At 45.1% G+C, this 23,800-nt stretch overlaps 1 protein-coding gene and 1 pseudogene across 1 annotated transcript; both read left to right on the forward strand.

The window, feature by feature from the left end:
* The first annotated feature begins 16,791 nt into the window (after positions 1-16,791).
* On the forward strand, positions 16,792-17,615 carry LOC139018191 (ubiquitin-conjugating enzyme E2 L3-like; annotated as a pseudogene).
* Positions 17,616-18,246: 631 nt separating this feature from the next.
* LOC139018192 (T-cell ecto-ADP-ribosyltransferase 2-like) lies at positions 18,247-23,467 on the forward strand. Its single transcript, XM_070426842.1, has 4 exons — positions 18,247-18,323; positions 19,272-19,352; positions 19,696-20,395; positions 22,936-23,467. The coding sequence occupies exons 2-4, from the start codon at positions 19,290-19,292 to the stop codon at positions 23,046-23,048; spliced, it is 876 nt and encodes a 291-aa protein (XP_070282943.1). The 5' UTR covers positions 18,247-18,323; positions 19,272-19,289; the 3' UTR covers positions 23,049-23,467.
* The last annotated feature ends 333 nt before the right edge of the window (positions 23,468-23,800 follow it).

The following is a 23,800-nucleotide window of genomic DNA, read 5'->3' on the forward strand; positions in this document are numbered from 1 at the left end:
TGGTCAGGACACATGAATGAAATACTTGAAATTGAAATTGTGATGGGATTGAAGTTTTTGTAATGACAAGGTCTCAAATATAACCATGGAAGGGCATGGCTTAGATAGAATGGACAAAAAGTTCATGGAGAAGAAAATATCAAGGAACTTAGAGCCCAGAGCACTGGAATAACCATCAAGGTAGGTAAGGAAGTCCCCACGAATGATGTTGGAGTGTTGGAGAGAGTGATCCAGGAGCTAAAATCTTCAAAGCATGGGGGAGGGGAGTAGAAATGCTACTCCCAAGTTACCAGAGGGTTGTAGATAATATAGTCCCTTCGTGTTATGGAAGCGAGGGCATTTGGGACAAGCAATGAGGAACAAGGAGAACATGGAACTCTCCTCCAAGCCCAGTGATACCAGGGCTGTAGGAGAGCAAGCAACTATCTCTTGAGAGGATTGCAAAGAAAGCAATATCCTCAGACAAGAATTCCACAACAAAGCAAGAAGATGAAGTGCACATTCCTAAAAAAAGAGTGAGGATACAGAATATTCTAGATAAATGACCTTGAGCTCCAGGGCACAGGAGACGAGGAGTGATGGCAGATAGGGTCAGAAAAGGTGAGGTATAGCTGAATGGGGATTAGAGCAGGGAATGAGGATGACTTGGGTGACTGGGCTACATGCTGAAAGCAAAGGGGCCCAGTGAGACTCATCCTGATAGGCCCAAGGCAGGGAGTCATGCAGCAGCTGCAAGTGATCAGGAGAGGAGGAATGTGAGCTCTTGCCCCGAGCATGCACATCTGGGCTTCCCACTCGGCCCTACGGAAGGAGGCATGGGGTCCTGCTCTGAACACACGAGCTCCTCCCTTGTGACTTCTGTGGACAGGGGGTTCTTTAGGAGAACAGACGTGTCCTCTTACTCCAGCTGAGTGGGGACACTAGCCGCCTGCCGGTCACCATGATATGAGCGCTGGATGTTCTCTTCCCGTGAGATCTTGCAGCTGCTGAAGTTAGGCCAACCTGTCTGTTTTGTCACTGTCCTGTGGTTCTGCCTTCTGGCAGGGGCTGTTTTCTTTGCTTGCATTTGGTGTATATCTACTTAGTTCTAAGACACCACGAAACTTAGACAAACCTTCACATCCGTTTCTTTTCATTCCTGCACCTGTTTTACATAACTCTGATTCCTTATCCTCTTTTGGAAGGAGTCTATTTTTAATAACCCACTGTTCTCTTTTTCTGTTACTCTGACTCCTTCTTTTACCTTAACTGACTTTGTACTTTTTTTTTTATTTAGCTTGTTCAGCCTGGCTCCCACTTTTCCCAAGCAGTATACAAATTTCTCTCCTTCCCGTCAGAAGGACTTGGTGACCTGTACACGATAACCTGAGTTTACTGACATTGCATTTTATTTCTATTAATTAACCTTGATGCAATCCTCCTTCTAATACAGATTTCCTCTCTGCTCTAATGCCCACCTACCATTTCTCCACCTTTTACTTATATTTTTCCATCTCCCACAGCACTTCTGCCTCATCTAACAAATTACCCTCACTTTCTACTATTATTTCCCACCTTCCACAAGCATCCGCCTGCCTTTTATAAATATTTCCCATGTTTTACCTGTGTCTTTCTAGGATTTCTTTTTCCCCTAAGCCTATTCCTATAGCTTATATTCTGGGGTTTGGCCAAAATACCACCGCCTGACTCGCAAAGTGTGGGCTGATCAATATGTAAAACTTTAAATCCGTAATATTGCAAACTACCGTGTACCTTTTTGTTCCCGCTTCTACATTTTTCTTAACAAGACTTTTTAAAAACAAGCATCCATACTGGGGGGAGAGGGGGGGAGTGAAGGGAGGAGAGGGCTGGGCAGGGGAAAGGAATTCTGCTCTATTGGTACTAAAGCTCCAGGTTCACCCCATCATGGATTTCATAGTTCCCAGAGAAATGTGGTGCTTAAAAATCGTGTACCACTTCTTTAGTGCGATCTTGTTCCAACAGGTACCAATTTGTGCTGCGATCAAGGTCCCCATGGTGTCATCAGTGCTACACTTCACACGGACCTTCTTCCCCAGACTGCTGTTTCAGAAAACCTCGGTCATCATCCCGACTGGAGCTCAAATCGCCTAGGACCTGCGGACACCACAACCTCCTCTCTTGAAAGCAGAGCCAGGGCCCTAGTGTGCACCTGTACCGCCAACTTTTAGTTCCTTTGTGAAATCTTCCCTCTAACTATTTAGGATTAATAAAAGAGCTCACAGTTCTTTTAACAGACTTGACTAGTTCTGATTCGCTGAGGCCATTGTTTCCTTCTGTGGGGTTCATGTAGGTCCCTCTCCGGCCACTCAGCCCTGTTTTTAGGCTGGCCTTTCTGGCTTTGTGAGTGCTGCCCAGGTATCTCTCTAAATGCGTTCTTGCTTTCTTGAATGAATGACAGGATTTTCCAGGCTCAGTCTGAAATGCTTCCTACGTCAAGAGATGGAAGCAGTTTGTTTCTTTCCTGAATCTTAGCTCTTCTTCCAGGAGAAAAGTATTAGAGTCAAAATCTGGAGCTAGGGGCGCACCCTGGCTGGTGCCCCTCCTCAGCCGGAAGAAGGCAAGTGATATTAGAGTTTTCTCAGGCTACTTTGACGCCATAGGAAGAGTTTCCTTTTCCTGTTGGCTTCCCCCCTCCTTATTGAGATAGTATGAGCCAACTTCACCCCTTTTTTTCAGCTGCTAATGTTTCCATTTTCCCACCAACACTGTGCAAAACTGTCAATCAGAAAGTTAAACATCAATAAATAAAATTACAAAGTCTATGTCAGGTAAGAATATTTCTGTCTTATACAAGAGGAAACTACAAAAGGACCCCAACCATTCAGTGCCGCCTGGCTTCTTAGCAGGAAACCCTGTGCATACTCCCTTCAAGATGGATGTGACTCACCCGAACATGCTGGTAAAGGCTGCTCCGGGCCATGGCTCAGCCCTGCAGCTCTCCTTTCCCCTGTCCTGGGGAACCCTCAGGAGGTGGCTGAGATGAAAGGGTCTTCCTAATGGGATGGATGCAATAGAAATCAATCACACTGATCCGAGGATGACCAGGGCTCAGATATTTCACAGGATCCTCTCTATTCCACTCCATGCCACTCTTCCATCTCACCCAACACTCTTGAACATCTCAGTTGAATCCACCTCTCACTGAACGTTACCAAAGATTTCACATCAGAAGAGGGGCACTTGCCTTAACCGGTTTTGCTCAGTGGATAGAGCGATGGCCTGCGGACTGAAGGGTCCCAGGTTCGATTCTGGTCAAGGGCATGTACCTTGGTTGCAGGCACATCCCCAGTAGGGGGTGTGCAGGAGGCAGCTGATCGATGATTCTCTCTCATTGATGTTTCTAACTCTCTATCCCTCCCCCTTCCTCTCAATAAAATATATATATTTTTTTTTTAAAAAGAAGAGGGGCACTTACTATTCATTGATTTATTTCTCTTAAGATTTAGTTATGGTCTGATATTCATTTGTCTCAATGATTAAATTTTGCTTAAGGACATACGTTTAGTAAGTTAGAATATACTTCTGACTGCATCATGTTGACAAATACAAAATGATTTCTCATCCTTGATACATTCTGAGGCAAAACATACTCATCATTTAGATTCTGGACATTGCCTTTCTATTAAGGGAAAGGAAAAGTATCTGAAGAAAAAATTCCCATACATAGCATGACACTGACTTCACCTTTTAATTTTAATTTTGAAATGTTTTTATTGACTTTAAAGAGAGAGAGAGAAGAAGGGAGAGGGGGAGAAACATGGATCCACTGCCTCCTACACGCCTCCTACTGGGATTGAGCCCACAACCTGGGCATATGTCCTGACCAGGAATCCACTGGCAACCTCTTGGTGCATGGGACCTCACTCAACCAACTGAGCCACACTGACCAGGGCACTTTACCTTTTTAAATGCAAGCCTTCAGACAGACAGAACTTTATGAAGTATTCTTACCCAGAGTAAAGTGAATATTTGCCACAGAGAGCTGCTGTTGTATAGCACTATTCCCTGTTATACTGGGGTGCTTGACAGATGTTTGCTGGACCAAATGCATATCGGGCTAGAGCTGTTTTTAAATACCTTTTGCTCAGGCCACTGGAGCACACATTATGCAGGTGGCATTAAGTACCGTCGGCTGCGGGGAGACGGGGTCTGGGAGGCTAAAAATAGGTAGTTTGTTTGGAAGATGCAGGGGCCCTTATCATTCATAAGTGTGACACTTTTCTTAAAATTTCTTAAAATTTACTGTTGCAGAATGTTTGGAAAAGGGAAGGAACAATCATTAGAGTTGACATACTCTTCAGTTTTATTTAAGTTGGCTCTGGTTCTGGATTCATTTAAAAGGACACGGTAGCCCTGGCCACATGGCTCAGTTGGTGGGAGCATCGTCCCATGCAGTGTGGGTTCAGTTCCCAGTCAGGGCACATACCTAGGTTTCGGGTTCAATCCCAGATTGGGGCATGTATGGGAGGCAATTGGTGGATGTTTCCCTCTCATCTCTCTCTCTCTCGCTCTCTCTCTCTCTCTCTACATATATATATATATATATATATATATATATATATCCCTTCCTCTCTCTCTCAAATCAATAAAAACATATCCTCAGGTGAGGATTTAAAAAATAAATAAATAAAATAAAAGGTCATATACAGGATGCTCAAAGAAGATTATATACAGATACTCTCAGTGCCCTGCCTATATCTTCCTCAGACAACCACCTCTGTACCTGTGGGCTGTTCCAGAACCACAGAAAGCTGTTTCACCCACCCACACTCAGCAAGCTGGAAGTGCTGGGGATGAACACTTCCTGGATCAGTCCTGGGCCAATGACTGATGAGACCTGGTGTAAAATACCCCAGCTCCCCTATCTCTCTAGTGAGATGAGTCTGAGGTATGCTTTGTACCCTTTTCTAGTTGGTCTTTGACAAGTTGGCTTAGTAACATACCCTTCTCTGGCTGCCTTCCCTTCCCTATGTCACTTCTCTATCTCCCCTGTAGGTGGCCCCTGCATCCCTCAAATAAACTGCCTGCACTGGAATCTTGCAGTAGGTTGGCTATTGAGGGAACCTACACTGAGACACTTTGCCTGGCTGGTACAGAGACTGGTCTGGGATTGAGGGAAAGTGGATACATGGGTGGAGTGGGGACAATCTGTTTCAGGACTTAGAGACCAGACTGAGAGGTTAAACTCGACCAAGGAGACCATTCATGCGCTGGGTGATATTTGAATATTTTTCTTAAAATTTACTTTTTCACATTTGATGTATTAATTCCTAGGTTTCTACAAGTATTGCATTTCTCATTGAGTTCTGGCTAATAAAATCATGCTGAAGTCAGAGATTGCAGCCTTCTTATCTATTAGTTGCCTGTAAAAAGAAACTGTAGAGAGAAATATTAATAAGGTGTAACACAGAGATGAAATTCAGAGCGATGAAGCCATTCTCAAGACCCTGTTAGAGAAAAGTGAAGGCTGAGAATAGACGATAGCTCTCAAGAATAGACTATAGCTCTCGGGATTTTTATTTGTGGTCATCCTGTTCAATATATTCTAGCTTTGTAAAGTTATCTGGAAAGTCTCTTTAAAAACTCTGGGTCTTCACCCTGGCTGTCCTGGCTTAGTGGTTAGAGCAATGGTTCTCAGCCTTGGCTGCACATTAGAATCACCTGGGAATCTTTTTAAAATCCTGATTTCTGGGCTTCATCCTCCAGAAATTCTGTTTCTTTGTTATGAGGTGGGGCCACAACATTAGTAACGAAGAAACAGAATTTCCGGAGGATGAGGCCCAGAAATCAGGATTTTAAAAAGATTCCCAGATGATTCTAATGTGCAGTCAATGTTGAGAACCACTGGGTTAGAGTGTTGGCCTGCACACCGAAGGGTCAAGGGCACATACCTGGGTTGCCTGCAGGTTCACTCCCCACCCCTGGTTGGGTAGGTGCAGGAGGCAACCAATCAATGTGTCTCTCCCACATTGATGTTTCTCTCTCTCTCTCTCTCTCCCCCCCCCCTTTCCCTCCCTCTCTCTCTGAAAAGCAATGGAAAAAATATGCTCAGGTGAGGATTAACAAAAAACATTGGGTCTTCAAAATTTTAATATTATTTCCTATGGTAGAAAATCTCGAATCTCAAAGCATTGCATAATAATTGGTTGTCATGGGAAACTGCATAACTGTGACTGGTGTCTGTAACTCCTAAAGTATATAAATAGCCTAAATTCCTTTGTTGTGCAGAAAGGACTCAAAATTCCATATCTGATTCTTCTCATTTAGGCCCAGAGTAAAATTTATAAAGTCAGCGACTCTTTGTCCTAATACAACACATTTGGGACATTTAAATTAGAAATTTGACAAATCTATCATATGCCCTCTGCCTTGCAGGCTTAGAAACATGGATAATCTTTTATTGAGGTATTTCTCTTGCTACAAAAGTTCAGAAACATAGAATCATCTTTTGTGTGTGGACTCTTATTAATCAATTTCACAGAGAATGCTGTGTTAAATGAAAGGGCGAGGGCTAGGCCCTCCATCTTGCCCCAGGGTAAGGGCTAGGCCCTCCATCTTGCCCCAGGGTAAGTGCTACGCCCTCCATCTTACCTTGGCCATGTGCTTGGCAAGGAGCTTCTTCCTGGAAGTCTAAGCCTCTGCTAGCCACACCCAGGAACAAGACACCGACTTGCGCCTGGCCAATCGGCAAGGCCCACAGCCCTTTCTCCTCCCCTTACTCCAACCCCTATAAAACCCCTCTCCACACAGAGTTCTCTCTCTCTGCTTCCTGCTGCTGTGTTGGCGAGGTGGGGGAGCCGAGCTAGCTCGAATAAAGACTCTTATGCTTTTGCATCGGACCTGGATGGCTCCCTGGTGTGGTTTCTTGGGGATCCTGAAATCTGGGCATAACATTAAAAACAAACAGAATAACTAAAGGGTGTCCCAAAATTCATGCAAGAAGTAATTTTGATAGAAAACACAGTTTTATAATTAAAAATTGTAAATTTTTTATTGATTCATAAAGTATACAGTATAGGGTTATGTATGGAATAGCATATCGGGTAAATGGCCTCCATGGCTTTGCTGGCACATACGCACTCTTTTGTTAAAATTTTCCATGACCGTTTTGCATAAATGTGGCTGAATTTCAATGAGGCTCATTTTCATCTTGATGGCTTCGTTAATCGACAAAATTGTTGCATTTGAGGTTCAGAAAATCCACGAGTGATTGTTGAGAAACAAATGCATTCACAACGTGTCACTGTTTGGTGCGGATTTTGGGCTGGAGGCATCATTGGACCATTCTTCTTCGAAAATGCGGCTGCTCAGGCAATAACAGTTAATGGTGCTCGCTATTGCGACATGATAATCCAGTTTTTTTGTGCCTAAATTGCAAGATATGGATGTGGACATGTGGTTTCAACAAGACGGTGCCACATGCCATACAGCCCGAGAAACAATTCAATTACTGCATGAGTCATTTCCTGGTCGTGTAATTTCCCGTTTTGGTGATTCGAATTGGCCGCCCAGATCATGTGATTTAACGCCTGTTGGACTTTTTTCTTTGGGGTTTTTTGAAGTCTAAGGTTTATGCCTACAAGCCCACGACCACCCACGCCTTGAAGGAGGAAATTGAGCGCTGTATCAACGAAATTCAGCCACATTTATGCAAAATGGTCATGGAAAATTTCAACAAAAGAGTGCGTATGTGCCAGCAAAGCCGTGGAGGCCATTTACCCGATATGCTATTCCATACATAACCCTATACTGTATACTTTATGAATCAATAAAAAATTTACAATTTTTAATTATAAAACTGTGTTTTCCATCAAAATTACTTCTTGCGTGAATTTTGGGACACCCTTTAGGTTCATTAATTTAGCTGGAACTCTTTCTGCAGAGGGGACTGGATATTTATATTCTCTGGTCAGGGCACTTTTGCCCAATAGGTACGCTACCCAAGGAGTCAAATTACAATCAGAAATTTGCCTGGCACGCATGACTTCAAAACAAAGGGAATTTGATTATTTGAAAGGTTAATGACTTCACATTAAGTTGGGGTGACACTCTTCCCCTGCTCCCAGGAAAATTGAATGCATATTTTGTGTCTATGGAATGTGAAAGGGCAGAAGAAAAATGGAAGAAAAAGAAAAAACCAGAATAAGTGAATCAGCGATTTCCATGGAACAGCCCTCATGGTCTAACTTTAGCAGAGCTAGAATTCCATCAAACATAACTTTCCATTCAAAGCCTTCCATTTTATTTGACAAGAGCTATTCGGCTTCTCAATCCAGGGAGGGAAGTGTTACACAATTCATAGAGGCTCCCACAAAGGTGCCTGAATATTCATTACCGTGGGCCATTTGCCTCACATCTTTTTCTCAACAAATAGTTACTCACCCACCTTATTTTATCGGAGAGGATCAATTGTTTGACATCATAATCTTCTTGAAAATTTCTATTAAAGAATATGCTTTTCATCCATGTGAAGATGAAGTTCGAATTCCAGGCTACACATGTTGGAATGTCAACATTTTTTAAAAAGATAAAGACAAATACTACTAAATATAAACAGTAATTTAAAAATTAACCTTAAATATTATTTTACTAGAGTCCCAGTGCACGGAATTCATGCACTGGGGTGGAGGGGAGGGCCCCTCAGCCTGGCCTGTGCCCTCTCGCAGACTGGGACCCCTTGCTCCTTACCACCCACCTGTTTGCTGCTCCCTACCGCTCAGCTCACTGCTCCTTAGTGCTGCCGCAAAGGCTCCTGCCACCACCACTGCACTCGCCAGCTGTGAGCTTGGCTTCTGGCTGAGTGGCGCTCCTCCTGTGGGAGCGCACTGACCACCAGGTGGCAGCTCCTATGTTGAGTGTCTGCCCCTGGTGGTCAGTTCATAGCAGCCAGTCATTCCACCGTTTGGTTGATTTGCATTTTAGGGTTTTATTATATAGGATAGGATATTGAATGTGAACTGTAAGTAAAAAATAAAATTTAAAAAAGAACCAAATAAAATTTTAGAACTGAAAATTTTTAAATATATATATATATATATATATATATATATATATATTTAATTCTCAACTGAGGATGTTTTTAAAATTGATTTCTTGGAGAGAGAAACATCCATGTGACAGAGAAATACCAGTAGGCTGCCTCTGCATCTGCTGAACCACCGGGATCTAACCTAAACCCAAGTATGTGCCCTAACCTAGAATCCAACAGGAAATCCTTTGTTGTACAGGTTGAGACTCCAATCAATTGAGCCACCTGGCCAGGGCAGATCTAAAAAAAATTTTTAAATGTACCTCCAGGCCCTGGTTGGTGTGGATCAGTAGCAGTGGTTCTCAACCTTCTGGCCCTTTAAATACAGTTCCTCATGTTGTGACCCAACCATAACATTATTTTCGTTGCTACTTCGTAACTGTAATGTTGCTACTGTTATGAATCGTAATGTAAATATCTGATATGCAGGATGGTCTTAGGTGACCCCTGTGAAAGGGTCGTTCAACTGCCAAAGGGGTCGCTCGACCGCCAAAGGGGTCGCTCGACCGCCAAAGGGGTCGCGACCCACAGGTTGAGAACCGCTGAGTTAGAGTGTCCTTCCACGCACCAAAGGGTCATGGTTCCATCCCTGTCGGATTTGCCTGGGCAACTGATCAATGTTTCTCTTTCTCTTTCCCTCTCTCTTCCTGTCTCTCTAGAATCAATGAAAAAAAAAAACATCCTCAGAGGAGGACTTAAAAAGAAAAAAAAATGCTGGTTTGGTTCAGTGGATAGTGCTTCTGCGGGTTGGATTCCAATCAAGGGCACATACCTGGGTTGCAGGCTCAATCCTGGGCCCTGGTCAGGAATTCAGCAAGAGGCAACCAATTGATGTCTCTCACATTAGTTTCTGTCTTTCTCCCTCCCTTCCATTCCACTCTCTGTAAAAAAAAAAAAAAAAAAAAAAAAAAAAAAAAATTGCAAAAATGTCCTCAGGTGAGGATTAACCAAAACAAACAAACAAACAAACACCCATCCCCAGTGTGATTATTGAAGGAGCATGTGAAGTATTTGTTGAATGAACTGGAAGGGATGGGACTTTGCTTTCTAACTGTTTTAGCAACTCTGCAAGCCAGAGGGTTTATTTTTTATTTTAATTTTTTATTGATTATTTTAGAGAGAGGAAGGGAGCGCGAGAAACACTAGTGTGATGTTCCACTTATTTTGCTCTCTTTGGTTGCTTCTTGTCTGTGCCTTGACTAGGGATCCAACCCGCAACCTTGCTGTATCAGGAGGTTCTAATCCACTGCGCTGGGGGCTGCCTGTCGGGCCCCTCAACAAAACCCCTCTGGCTGCCCTGGCCCCTGTTGTGGGTCGGAGCTCCTCTGCCACAGCAAAGGTTTGGGTTTCATTCTGTCAGGGCAGCTACTTAGGTTTTGGGTTTGATCCCGGGTCGGGGATGACTGCTGCTCAGGAAGTGACTGAGGACCGTTGAGGTTCATGTGCTCTAGTCATTCGTCGGGGGTCTGGGGTTCCATTGCCGACATGGCCAACTCTGATCCGCACGACCCGGTCCTCCATGGAGGAGACTTCAACTTGGCAGCTGCGTGGCCTCCGCCAGCGTACACATCCGCATGGGTAGATGGCCCTCCTGCGAGAGTCTCGCCAGGTCCTGCTGCTGCACAGTTGCCCTCGGAGGTGGATTTCTGGGTTCCCAGGGAGAGCGCCCTCCACGCGGACACCCAGGGAGAGTGGGGTCCCGGAGCCAAAGCACTTCGCTCCGCCTCCCTTCAGGGCTCCCGGGCTGGAGCGGAGCACCTGTCCTGCGCAGGGCTCGGAGGGGAGAGCCGCCCCAGGGTGGCCTCCTAGCTGGGTGCTGAGAACAAAACTGGAGCCCTTCCCCCTTGAACCCTGTTGTCTTCGGTGTAGAAAGGGACAGATGAAAGCCACAGCAGCCTTATTGCGGCATCTTTAAGTGAAGGTGTGTTTCTTTTTCCTATGAAAATAAGTTTATTGTGTAATCAACATTGTGTAATCATTGTTATCTGCTAGGATGTTTGTGCTTTAGGGCATGTGAACGCATTTTATTTTATTTTATGTCGTCTCAGGTCCCCCGGCTTCCTGCCGCACCCAGCCACACCCACTCGCTCCAGCTGATCCTACGCTCCATCCGGTTACTGTGAGGGCAAAATTGCATATGCTTTCATTATATATATAGATATAACAGTGTTATGCAAAGAGCTGAGGTCTGAGAAAACCTCAGTGTATTGCTTGCCGATACCAAAGAAATAACCAGAAAGACTGGCTGTGAAAGACATGGGTTTATTAGGACTTACATGCACACCAGTGGCGGTCGGCTGGTAAAGTTTTCTGTGCCTCAGGCTTTCTCAGTACAAGGTTGTATAGAGTACAGAACACAAAACAAAACAAGGCATGCAGGGGGCTTGGGGGATAGGAGGGACATGCTGGTACCAGAGCTGTGTGAGATCAAAATGCTAGCTGTGCCCTAGCTGGTTTGGCTCAGTGGATAGAGTGTCATATGTGGACCAAAGGGTCCCAGGTTCGATTCCGGTCAAGGGCACATACCTCAGTTGCAGGCTCCTCCCTGGCCCTGGTCAGGATGCGTGCAGGAGGCAACCAATCGATGTGTTTCTTTCCTATCAATATTTCTCTCTCTTTTTCCTTCTCTCTTCCACTCTCTCTAAAAATCAATGGAAAAATATCCTCGGGTGTCTCATTAATGGTGAGATTTAATGCTTCAATAACAACTTTTAGTTTACTCTGTAAATAGTAGTGGAAGAAATTTTTAAATTTCTTCTTTTTAAGCTTAAATTTACTTCTAAACTGCATACTTTTTGGCTAGTGCGCTCTCTCTCTCTCTCTCTCTCTCTCTCTCTCTATATATATATATATACTAGAGGCCCAGTGCACAAAAATTTGTTTTAGAAGCTAAACAAACCCCAGATACCTGCTTTCAGCAGGCCGTGGCCACAGAGCTGGAGCGGAGGTCCCTCAGCCCAGCCTGTGCCCTCTTGCAGTCTGGGACTCCTCGGGGGGTGACCACCTGCTGGCTTAGGCCTGTTCCCCAGGGGATTGGGCCTAAGCTGGCAATCAGACATCCCTCTGGCAGCCCGGCAGCCCTCGGGGGATGTACACTTGCCAGCGGGGAGCATACCTAAGCTGCAGTCGGACATCCTTAGCGCTGCTGAGGAGGCAGGATAGGCTTCCACCAGCACTGCTGTACTGGCAGCCATCAGCCTGGCTTGTGGCTGAGCAGAGCTCCCACATGTGGGAATGCACTGACCACCAGAGGGCAGCTCCTGCATTGAGCGTCTGCCCCTGGTGGTCAATGTGTGTCATAGTGACCAGTCATTCCCAGTCTTTCTGCTGTTAGGGTCAGTTTGCATATTACCCTTTTACTATATAGGATAGAGGCCTGGTGCATGGGTGGGGGCCGGCTGGTTTGTCCTGAAGGGTGCCCCGGATCAGGTTGAGGGTCCTGCTTGGGTGCCTGGCCAGCCTGGGTGAGGGGCTGATGGCTGTTTGCAGCTGGTCACACCCCCTTCAGGGTGGGGGTCCCCACTGGGGTGCCTGGCCAGCCTGGATGAGGGGTTGATGGCTGTTTTCAGTCTGGCCACACCCCCTTTAGGGTGGGGGTCCCCACTGGGGTGCCTGGCCAGTCTGGGTGAGGGGCTTAGGGCCGTTTTCAGGCTGGCCGGTGACTGAAGCTCCCAGCCTCTCCTTTCTTTTTTTTTTTTTTAATTCTGGGATTTATTTACCATCTATAATTGAAACTTTGTTGCCGTCACTGGAGCTGAGAGCCGGCTCCTGCTCGCTCCAGCTCTGAGGCCACAGCCTGCTGAAAGCAGGTATCTGGGGTTTATTTAGCTTCTATAATTGAAATGTTGTTGCTTTCGGAGCTCAGAGCCGGCCGCGGTAGGCTGGGAACCTTGGCTTCCTCCATCACTGGAGCAAGCAAGCCTCCTGCTCGCTTCAGCTGCGTGGCTGCCGGCCACCATCTTGGTTGGGTTAATTTGCATATCGTGCTGATTAGCCAATGGGAGGTATAGCGAAGGTACAGTCAATTCCCATGTTTGTCTATTATTAGATAGGATATGCAAATTTTACTTTGGACCAGTTGCTCATAAAATATTGGCTTCTCATATGGATGAGTTTATATGAGACCTTGATTAAATTGTGAAAAGCTAACTTATCAAGTAATTAAAGTATGCTCCTTTCCTGAAAAAGCAAAGTAAGCAAACTTATACATTTGATCCATAAAGTACAGATGCAACCCCCCTCCCACCAGTCACTCTGAAGGGCAGGCTAGGTGGGGGTTGAGGCATTATATGTGCTCCTATCTTGAAATTCTGCTGCTGAATATTCTGGTTTAGCTTAAGAAGTATCCGGCAACCTTGTTCTGCCAGGCTTGGAGACTGAAACCTCAGGCTTTCTTGCTCGAGGTAAAATAGCCCCCCCCTCTTTTTTTTCTTTTCCCCCTCCCCCTTCTCTTTCTGTATTTACTATTTGCTCTGTCCTTGGCAGGGGGGAGATAAGGACTTTTTATTACAGGCAGGCTATAAATTAACTAGTGGTCTGACCTTGGTTTAAATTTTCCTGGGACTTTTATGACCCTTTTACAATTCTTTTTTTTTTAAATATATTTTATTGATTTTTTACAGAGAGGAAGGGAGAGGGATAGAGAGTTAGAAACATCGATGAGAGAGAAACATCAATCAGCTGCCTCCTGCACATCTCCTACTGGGGATGTGCCCGCAACCAAGGTACATGCCCTTGACCGGAATCGAACCTGGGACATTTCAGTCCGCAGGCCGACGCTCTATCCTCTGAGCCAAACCGGTTTCGGCTACAATTCTTGTAAATAGTTAACTTTAGAACTTATTTCTTTCTTTTAACATTTCTCTTTTCCTTCTCATCACATATGCAAACCTAACAAATGTCACACTTTCTAATTAGCCTTCAAACCTTCCATGTCCGTCAAAAATGCATAACCATGCCTCAGGCCTTCCATTAAGTATCTCTACTCTAATATTCTCTTTCTGTCATACCTTCAGCAACTTGTACAGACTTTTTCTTTCTTTTTTCTTTAAAATGTATTAGAATTCTTCACTCTTAGAAACCTTAATTTTTCAATGATAACCAAAAAGTAAACAGCCAACATTTTTTAGATTGACATTTATCAACACATTTTAAACACACTCTTACTTTCAGGAAACTATACATTCAACAAAGTGCAAGAGACCTTCTGTAATAAAAACTAAGAGCAGGCTAATTAAAACGTGTCTAGCAATTAATGTTTCAATATTTTATGTTATTTTAAAATATTTTAAATATTTATCATTTAACCCAGCAATGCTCCAAAGCCTTTAAGTTATCCAAGACTTTGGAAAATTATGTATATGCATATGTGGCTGAAGAAAAGGCGAGGCAGGGAGGGAGCAGGCCCAGCAGCCTATTCCCAGGCCTGGCTTGGATTTAAAACTGTCAACTTTTTCCTTAGAGATAATATACTAAGGTTTGGGTGATAATGAGAAAAGAGTGAATGAAGGTATTTAGTAAGATGCAGTGTAGAGGTGAGGTGGCTAATGGCTGTGAGACTAATCCATCAACCCCCATAATAGAGACTGAAGAGTGGACAAGGGTCTCAGAGAATTTGGAGAGGGCAGAATAAATGGCCCCAGCGGCCTTCCCTTCTGCACCTGGGGCAGGGCCCAGGCGGGGGTCTCGGGTTTGAGCAGGACTTGGCTCAGTGTCCTTCCTTGTTGCATTTCAAGCATGGGCTCTGAGGAGGGTTAGCCCCTGACTTACCCTTGGTTGAAGGACCAGCACTTTGTTTGGGGTTCATGAGAGTAGTGGCTAGGAGCTGGAAGGCCTCCTTTTGGGCCTCAGCCTTGGCCTGATCTCGCCTTTGTTTTTGGATTTGGGTCTCCTTGTCTCTATTTTTAAAGACCTTAAAGGTCAGGTTAACGAGGTCTTTTTGAGGGGTTTGTAGACCTGTGTCTATTTTTTGAAGTTTATGGTGTGTGTCAGGAGCTGATCTATAATAATAACAGCGTAATATGCTAATTAGACCAGACGTCCTTCCGATGTCCTTCTGGATGAAGCCGGGGCTGCTGATATGAGGGCCGGGTGGAGCAGCGGCCGGGGCGGCAGCCTCAGCCCTTGCAGCCCCTTGCATGAATTTTGTGCATCGGGCCTCTAGTTGGGATATAAAATGGGTGTTCAGAAGAAGGGTTCCCACTGGGGAGGTGGGATCTAAGGTGGTAAATTTCTGTAGAGGAGGACAGGAAGACATAGATGTCATGCCAGGTCAGGTCATAGGGCTGAGTCAGGCACTCAAATTCCTTAGTAAAAGTGGTCGGGTCATGGGAAAAAGACCTGAGATGCCTCTCAATCTGTGTGAGGTTAGACATAGAGAATGGGATGTGGACTCAGACTATGCCCTCAGTTCCTGCTACCTCCCTTAGGAGTGGAATTGGTGTGAGAATAGAAGAGGCTGTTGAGGAAGGCAGTCTTTGGGTGGCCTGAGAATGAGTGTGAGATGGGAAAGGCTGTTTTGGAGCTCATGTTCTAAGGATTTGGGCTCTCAGGGACTGGGGGAGAAGGTGGTTGCTGGTTAGGAGGGTCTGGATTTTGGGAATCTACTGCAGGTGAGGGAGAGGAGGGAGTGGAGGTCGGTGGTCTGCTGGGTCAAAAGTAGATTCAGAATTAGAAATGTTAGCGGTAAGAGGTTTTGTGTGAAGGAGAAAGATCTGATAGGTAGAGCAGGACTGAGAGAGAGGATTGGGACTGAAGGGTGAAAAAAGGCCTGGATGTAGGGAATCTCTGACCATTTTCCAATGCAGTGACAGCAATGATCTAAATTGTTTACTGTGTTAAAATTGAAAGGGCTGTTTTCAGGTCATTGAGACTTATTATCTAGTTTATGCTGTGGCCAAACAGTGTTACAAAATAAAATGAGGTGGTTGGGCATGATCTCCCCATGAGTGTGCAGAGGGGGTGTAGCGTGGCCATGAGAGAGGAGGGGTGAGTGACAGACCACAAATCCAAAGGTGACTGTTTAGGGCAGGGGTTCCTGCTGCTAAACCAATCACCATGAGAAATGAGAGGTGACCCTCTGGACTGGGCGCCCCCAATCCAGAAGGACCCAAAGCCAAACAGCTGAACAATCTTCTGGTCTAGCACTAGGACTTTTTTTTTAAAATATATTTTATTGATTCTTTACAGAGAGGAAGGGAGAGGGATAGAGAGTTAGAAACATCAATGAGAGAGAAACATCGATCAGCTGCCTCCTGCACACTCCCCACTGGGTATGTGCCTGCAACCAAGGTACATGCCCTTGACCAGAATCAAACCTGGAACCCCTGAGTCTGCAGGCCGACGCTCTATCCACTGAGCCAAACCGGTTAGAGCAGCACTAGGACCTTGGAGATGAGAGACTTCTGAGAAGTGAGAGTGGGCAGAAGACCCGGAGGAGAGGAATTGTGGAATGTCACTCACTTAGAGAAGATTGGCTGGTGTGGGATGGAGGGTCAGCATTGGAGAAGGAGAGATTCCCTGTCCAGCATCCTCCTTGGCTGGCTGGCTGGGGGTGAGGGGGCAACCCCGTAAGGGAAGGAGGCTTGATTGAGGCCGGCGCTCGAGTCACCCGAGTAGGATTCAGAGGTAAGCCCAGGAAGAGCTGTCGCTGCCTACTGCTCTCTAAGTAGAAAACTTGGGGTGACCAAAGCCGGGGCGATGGCTCCCCATCCCCATGGAACCCTCCTGGGTCTCGGCACCAAATGTTAGCCAGCAGGAGGCTGATGAAGGAGCTTAAAAGAAATTTGCAAATGTGGCATGAAAAACTTCGATAACATCCAGGTTGATGAAGCTAATTTATTAACTTGGCAAGGGCTTATTGTTCCTGACAACCTCCATATGATAAGGAGGCCTTCAGTGCCACAACGTTTTGGGGCGCGGGTTCAGGATCTGAAGAAGGGGCCAACGCTCAAATGAAAACATTAGACAAGAAATGTGAATTTAGAAGGCATGGGGGGGAGGGGAGGCAAGGTGGAGACCTCTCTCTTGGAGAGGCACACTGAAACCTGGCCTTATCTGCTTTTTATTCAGTTTTAGATACACATCTTGCCCTCAGTAAAGCACAGCAAACAGGTACTTTGAGGCTATTAGGCCAGGAAGTTGCTTTGAGCCATCACTATCTCAACACAGCCCAGCTAATGTCCAAGGTCCATCGGCCTTCCACGTTCCTGAATGCACTCTTATGACAGTATTAGGAAAGCGGTGGCTTCCTGCACTTCAGAATGCAAATCAACTTTCCAGCAGAATACCCATTCAAACCACCGAAAATTACATTTAAAACAAAGATCTATCACCCCAACATCGATGAAAAGGGACAGGTCTGTCTGCCAGTAATTAGTGCTGAAAACTGGAAGCCAGCAACAAAAACCAAGTAATCCAGTCTCTCATAGCACTGGTGAATGACCCCCAGCCTGAGCATCCCCTTCAGGCTGACCTAGCTGAAGAATACTCTAAAGACCGTAAAAAATTCTGTAAGAATGCTAAAAAGTTTACAAAGAAATATGGGAAAAAGCGACCTGTGGATTAAAATCTGCCACAATCATTCCAGCGAGTGTGAGCAGAGACTCCGAGCAGTGCATTCAGAAACCCCGCAAAGCAGGACTCTGTGGAAAATTGACACAGGCCACCACCTGGCATTTGCTTGTGGCAGTTACTAACTTTCTACAGTTTTCTTAATCAAAAGTGGTCTTAGGGCTGAAACCGGTTTGGCTCAGTGGACAGAGTGTCAGCCTGCAGAATGAAAGGTCCCAGGTTCGATTCTGGTCAAGGGTATGTACCTGGGTTGCGGGCACATCCCCAGTAGGAGATGTGCAGGAGGCACCTGATCGATGTTTCTAACTCTATATCTCTCTCCCTTCCTCTCTGTAAAAAATCAATAAAACATATTTTTTTAAAAAAGTGGTCTTAGGTAGCCTATAAAGAAAGGATTAAAAATTTAAGAAAAGAAAGCTGCAGTGGGGAGAGGGGAGATATCAGGCATGATTGACTTTAGCCACTTGAGTTTTTAAGTGTCATTTTCCCTCCTCATATTGAGGTAGGGCAATCTGCTCCTAAAGCCTGCACAGGATTCTGAGCAAACACACACACAACAACAAGAACAACACAAAACCACAAATCTAATCTGAAACTGAAAGTACATCTCTCTCCCACATAAAAAGGCCAGAGCACTGCCTTCTCAGGCACTTCTATCAAAGACGGACCAGGACCAAATCACCAAGGATCTCCAGGAAATCAGGTACCTGATAACTCGGTTCTGTTCTCTGAAGGGGAAGGGTCTCTGAGTGTGAGGACCCCAGGAGGGCCCCTGAGGAGAGACTGGTGTTTGGATGGGACTGGAAGAATATCTGAAGCCAGAGGTGATTGCTATAGTGGCAGTTGTATCAAGAGCCAAAGCCACAAAGTCAGTTCTGTGTAAGAAACATTCTAGGTAGGGAAGTAAGGTCAGACCTGGCAAATAGGGAACCATATGGAAGGACAGACATGCTGTCTATCCATCCCTCTTAAATTTAAAACCTTAATCTTAGATTGTGCAATTTATATCCCAGAATCCCAATGCAGTACTGTTGGTCCCTGTGTCTCGTGGGCCCTTGTGCAAAAGTGCCCTCCCCCTTCCTACGGTTAGTCAAGCCTAGATCTCCAGGTCAGAATAGGAATATACTTATTTCCCCCCTTCCCCACAGCAACTTCTACCTTTCCTTCACACCAAGAACCCCCTGAAAGCTTCCATGCATGTTAGCTCCCCTGATAGAAGTAAAGGCTGACAACATTGAGAGATGTTCAGAAGTATTGACTTAAGTTTGAGCCGCAGATTAACAAAACTTTGAGACGATCTTAAAAACACACACAACCGACACATTTGTGAAAGGACTCATAGTAATTTTTTAGGGGGAGTAAAATGTCAGGGCTTGTGAAGGATCCACTAAAATGGAATCTGTTTTTCTCACTGGCCATCTGAGTGACACCCAGCTCTGCATATGACCAGGATTAACTGTTTCTTTACCAGCTCCCTACTGATTTACTTCTCCCTGTGTGCAGAACCCAGGCAGAAGTCCTGGTTAGCTGTGCAGAAAGCAGAGTATGTAGGACTGGGGCTTCCAGATTTGCAGTAAGGACCGAGTGATCAGCACACTCACAGTGGAACTAATGTTCATACCTCACTTTCATTATCTTATTTTTTTTGCAGTTAGTATTGAACTTGGAGATGACTTCTCTTCTAGCCACAGCAGTTCGCTTTTTGATCCTAACTCAATGGCTAACACAACAGGTAATATATATCACCCCCTCCACCCACATCTTGCTGACCTGCTTTGTCCTCACATTTTTAAAAGTATAGAGTTCCCACAGTTGATTCTGAGGCTAAAGCCATTTAGAGAGCATGAGTCTGAAAAGAATAGTTTAAATATTTGGAAACAAAACAGAGTAACAGCCTAGTTTTTTCTTTTTACACTACTTATGGTATAATAAGATTATCTTCATGTGTGTACCATACATGATTGCTATGACAGGAACATGTCAAATTTCATGCTAAGCAAGAAGTCCAGACTGTGGGCTCTGGGCAGCATCCAGTACTTGCAAATGGGTCAAAGAACACTACCTCTTCTCTACAGGTGACCGGCTGGGTACAACAAGCTGAGTCATGTTGGCTAGACATGGCTGAAAATGCATTTGATGATCAGTATGTGGGCTGCACTAAAGAAATGGAGGCAAAAGCACCCCAGCTGTTAAGAGAAGAACTTAAAGTGAATAGAAACTTAAGAGCAGAATGGGAAAAGGCAACGAAAGAATGGGAGAAAAGGAAGAACAAAATAGACTCTTCAAAACGACTCAGTGATTCCCATGGAATAGCTCTAGTGGCCTATACTGGAGATATTGCAATAGAATTTAACAAAGCTGTCAGAAACTTCCGTCAAAATACAAATAAGTTTCAGTTCAAAGCCTTCCATTATTATTTGACAAGAGCTCTTCAGCTTCTCAAGCCAACGAATTGCTATACAGTTTATAGAGGCTATAAGACAAAGTGTAATTACAGTGGGAAAGGAAATGTACGTTTTGGCCAATTTGCCTCATCATCTCTCTCTAAAGCAGAAGCTATAAAATTTACTAACAATGGTAAGGGAACACTGTTTACCATCAGAACCTGCTTGGGTGTTAAAATTGAAATGTTCTCTTACTATCCATCACAAAAGGAAGTGCTAATTCCAGGCTATGAAGAATATCAGGAAGTCAAGCAAAATAACAATGACCTTTCACTTAACAAGCCCAAAATATCTAAGAGTAACTACAATTGCTTCTATATCAACAGCTCAGGTGAGTCTGGGACTGTGTTCCAGGTGGGAGTGGTGGAACATCCTGAAATAGAAGAGGGAGTTCTCTGCTACCAGAGGCCACCAGGACAGAGCACAATAGGGCCTTCAACCAATTGCTGATGAGTATTAGGTTCCTAAAAATACAGGGCTGATATCCTGGAATAGAGAGCAGCTCAGGCAGTTCCTCGTCCGGCCATGGTCTTAACTTCCCTGCTGTGCAAAACAGTCAGAAAGATCTGCTGGGCACCAGGAAACATGGGTTTTGGAAACTAATGTCAGGGGGTATAGGAAAGGGTTAGGGGAGTTGGGAGACCTGTTCTCAGGCAGACCAATACAGCCACTGCAGTAATCCTGCCAGGAGATGAGGGTGCCTGAACTGAGCAGGGGGCTGTGGTGATCAAGGGAAGTTGGGGAACTGGTGTTGTCTATGAAATATCCTAGGAGAAAGGAGGGGGGGTATGGTTAGAAAATAGGATGGTGGGCCTTGAGATTTCCAGAGTGGGTAGTTTACAGGTTGTGAGTTGATTGGAGGACATTTCCATAGCAGGGGTTGGTTAGACTGACGAGCAGGTGAATAGTGTTGGAGCTGAGGAAATCAAAGAACTGAAAGAGTTTGCACCAATGGGCCACATAGTGACCACATGCACAGGATGATACCTAGACTGATGAAGGTTAGAGATGGTAAAACCATCAGTGAAGGCATATGAGTGAAGACATATCAGTAGTGGCTGGAAGGCTGTTACCTGTCCAGCCCTGTGATGGGTGAGAAAGTGCCACCAAGGGTTGTCTCCACTTTACCCAACCTTTCCCAAGGTGTCCTGGCTCTCAGGTTTCCTTGCATTTACACCTATCATTCCTTCTGGCCTGAAATCTCTGACTTCATGTCGTATTTCATCTAATCTAAGACACTATCAATTTAGTAAAGTAATTATCTTTCACTATCTCTCATTATCTTTCACTAGCTCAGATATCACTTCTAATTATAAGCCTTCCTGGATACTCTCAGGCAAGATTAAATATTGTACCATGCTCCACACCATAAGTTTGGGGGCAGACAACCTCAATGGTAATCTAGGCTCAACAACCATTAGTTCTGTGAATTTGAACAAGTTACCTGAGCAATCTATGTTTCAACTACCTCCTTTGTAAAATGAGGATACAAATAGTAATACTTCAGTAGTGTGTCTGTGAGAATTAAAGAAGTTCTTAACTTATTGCCCGGGACATCGGTATTGCTTAACAAATACTCTTTTTTTGCCCCCATGGAGAACCTTGTATGCATCTCAGCCATACATTCTCCATCTCTATGGCAATAATTTGTTTACAGTCTGGTGATCTCTTTAGTGCCAGAGACTGTCTTCCTGCTCCCTCTGCACCCAGGGCCTGTCGGTAATGCCTGGCTTGAATCAGGGCTCCAGTAGTTGTTGCTGAAGGAAGTTAGGTTTTGTTGAGATGCCAGGGTCCAGCCAGAAGTGGTTCTGAGCTGCAGAGGGATTGAGTATCCAGTAAGTTTCAACCAAATTAGTCGTTATGCTCTGAATGGTTGCTGGAAACAAGAAAACAAGAGGAAAGTTTGAGGTAGAAAGGGACTGCAGAGAGTGATTACTGGGGGACTCTGAGCTTTTACCTGTAGAAATTCTGAATTAGGATCAAGCCTAATAAAAACAGGACAACCAGGAAAACAATCCAGCAGAGGAAAGGTGCTGCCCTCCCATCTCAGGCGCAGTGCTTCATGTTCATTCAGATTCAGGCAGACTGAGCTGAGAACCCCAGGAGAGGAGGCCAGATCCCACCCAAAGACTGAACTCTTATTAACACTAGACTAGAGTATATATGTTGCTGCAAAAGATGTATGTTCATGAGGTCCCGATCCAGAAACATATTCCTAAGTGGACAAAGACAAACATGGAGCCAAAACCGGTTTGGCTCAGTGGGTAGAGCGTCGGCCTGCGGACTGAGGGGTCCCAGGTTCAATTCTGGTCAAGGGCATGTACCTGGGTTGCGGGCACATCCCCAGTGGGAGATGTGCAGGAGGCAGCTGATCGATGTTTCTCTCCCATCGATGATTCTGACTATCTATCGCTCTCCCTTCCTCTCTGTGAAAAATCAATAAAATATATTTAAAAAAATAAAAAAGACAAACATGGAGGGGCTCCCACAGTGGCGAGGGATCTGCAGGTCTCATGTGGGGAAAGCCTTTCTTACTGAGGCACATGTGGCTGGGAGCACAGGGGCCTGAGAAGTGGGGATGGGAGGGTGTGAGGAGCCCATAGCCCTGAGAACTCAGTCCACTCAACGACCTTAAATTCAGAGACCCAAAAGGATGTGTTCTCACAGTCCACTCCCTTTCTGGTATTCCTGAGTATTTCAGGAGCCCCTGAAAGGCAAAAGGAGAGTCTAATTGCTGGCTAAGTAAAAGGAACCCCTAGGGCTCACACTGGTGGTGTTTTGAGCCTTGGGAGAAGCTTGAAAAGTCTGGGAGGCCCATGTCTTAAGAAACACGGAGAAACCAAACCTTTCCTTCTCTTCCTCCCATTGCAGGAACAAAAGAAAGTTCTGCATTCATTTTGCTGCTGCCTGGCCTCCTGGTCCTGAGGCTCCTCCCTGCTGAGCTGTGGTGCCTGGGTCTTCATAGTGTCGGTGACCAATTCTAGCATGTCATAATTTCAAGAGTTTCATCAAAAGGTTGATGAGACTTGGGGACTCAACAGGGTTGAGTCACACATGTAGTCACCTGTTGGGAATGGCTGAAGGCATTTTCCCAAACCTGAAAGGATACATTAAATTGATTGTTGCTGCCAGACAGTTAAAGGGCATCTTAATCTACATGTTATTGCCTCCTACTGGCCAAACACCTGAACAGCTGTAGGGTAATTCCCCCATTCTGACAATGGACTCTGTACTAAACCCTGACCCTTTGAAGTGTATATCTCTGCCTCGCCTCAGGACAAGTTGTGTTAATAAAAAGCATGGGGGCCTGGGGACGGGGAGAACCTAAGGCCTTAGACTTAAGACCTTAGATCTTAGCTCCTTTAGCTAAGCTCCTCTGACCCCCCAATGCCTTTCAAAATTATACTTCGTCTCTGGACTCTTTCACAGTCTCTGGATTCCTATGTCATCTACACACAGTCCCTTCTCCAGATTCCTGAACCCTTCTTGATGCTGGGACAAGAACCCCGGCAGCATGGGGTATTGGGAAGGGAGGGACGCAGGGTCTGTGTGTGGCTTATGTTAGTACTCACATCCCCCAAGACATCTAAGGGATCTTCTGGGTCTGACCACAAAAGTATGCTTCCTGTCTCCAAATGCACTTACTACCTGAGATAAGTCCCTAGTCTCTGGACACTTTGCTGTGATTAAAAAGCAATGCTTTTACAAACTGTCAGCAGTAACAGTCTTTAAAATG

This window comes from Myotis yumanensis, unplaced genomic scaffold (genome assembly GCF_028538775.1).
Source record: "Myotis yumanensis isolate MYYU_CA2020_CCGP unplaced genomic scaffold, mMyoYum1.0.hap1 SCAF_10, whole genome shotgun sequence".
NCBI classification, from domain to species: Eukaryota; Metazoa; Chordata; class Mammalia; order Chiroptera; family Vespertilionidae; genus Myotis; species Myotis yumanensis.

Coding starts and splice junctions, on each gene's coding strand:
- LOC139018192 (XM_070426842.1), top strand. CDS start 19,290: ATGACTTCTCTTCTAGCCACAGCAGTTCGCTTTTTGATCCTAACTCAA. Junction 19,353..19,695: donor CTCAATGGCTAACACAACAG/GTAATATATATC, acceptor TCTTCTCTACAG/GTGACCGGCTGGGTACAACA. Junction 20,396..22,935: donor CTTCTATATCAACAGCTCAG/GTGAGTCTGGGA, acceptor CTCCCATTGCAG/GAACAAAAGAAAGTTCTGCA.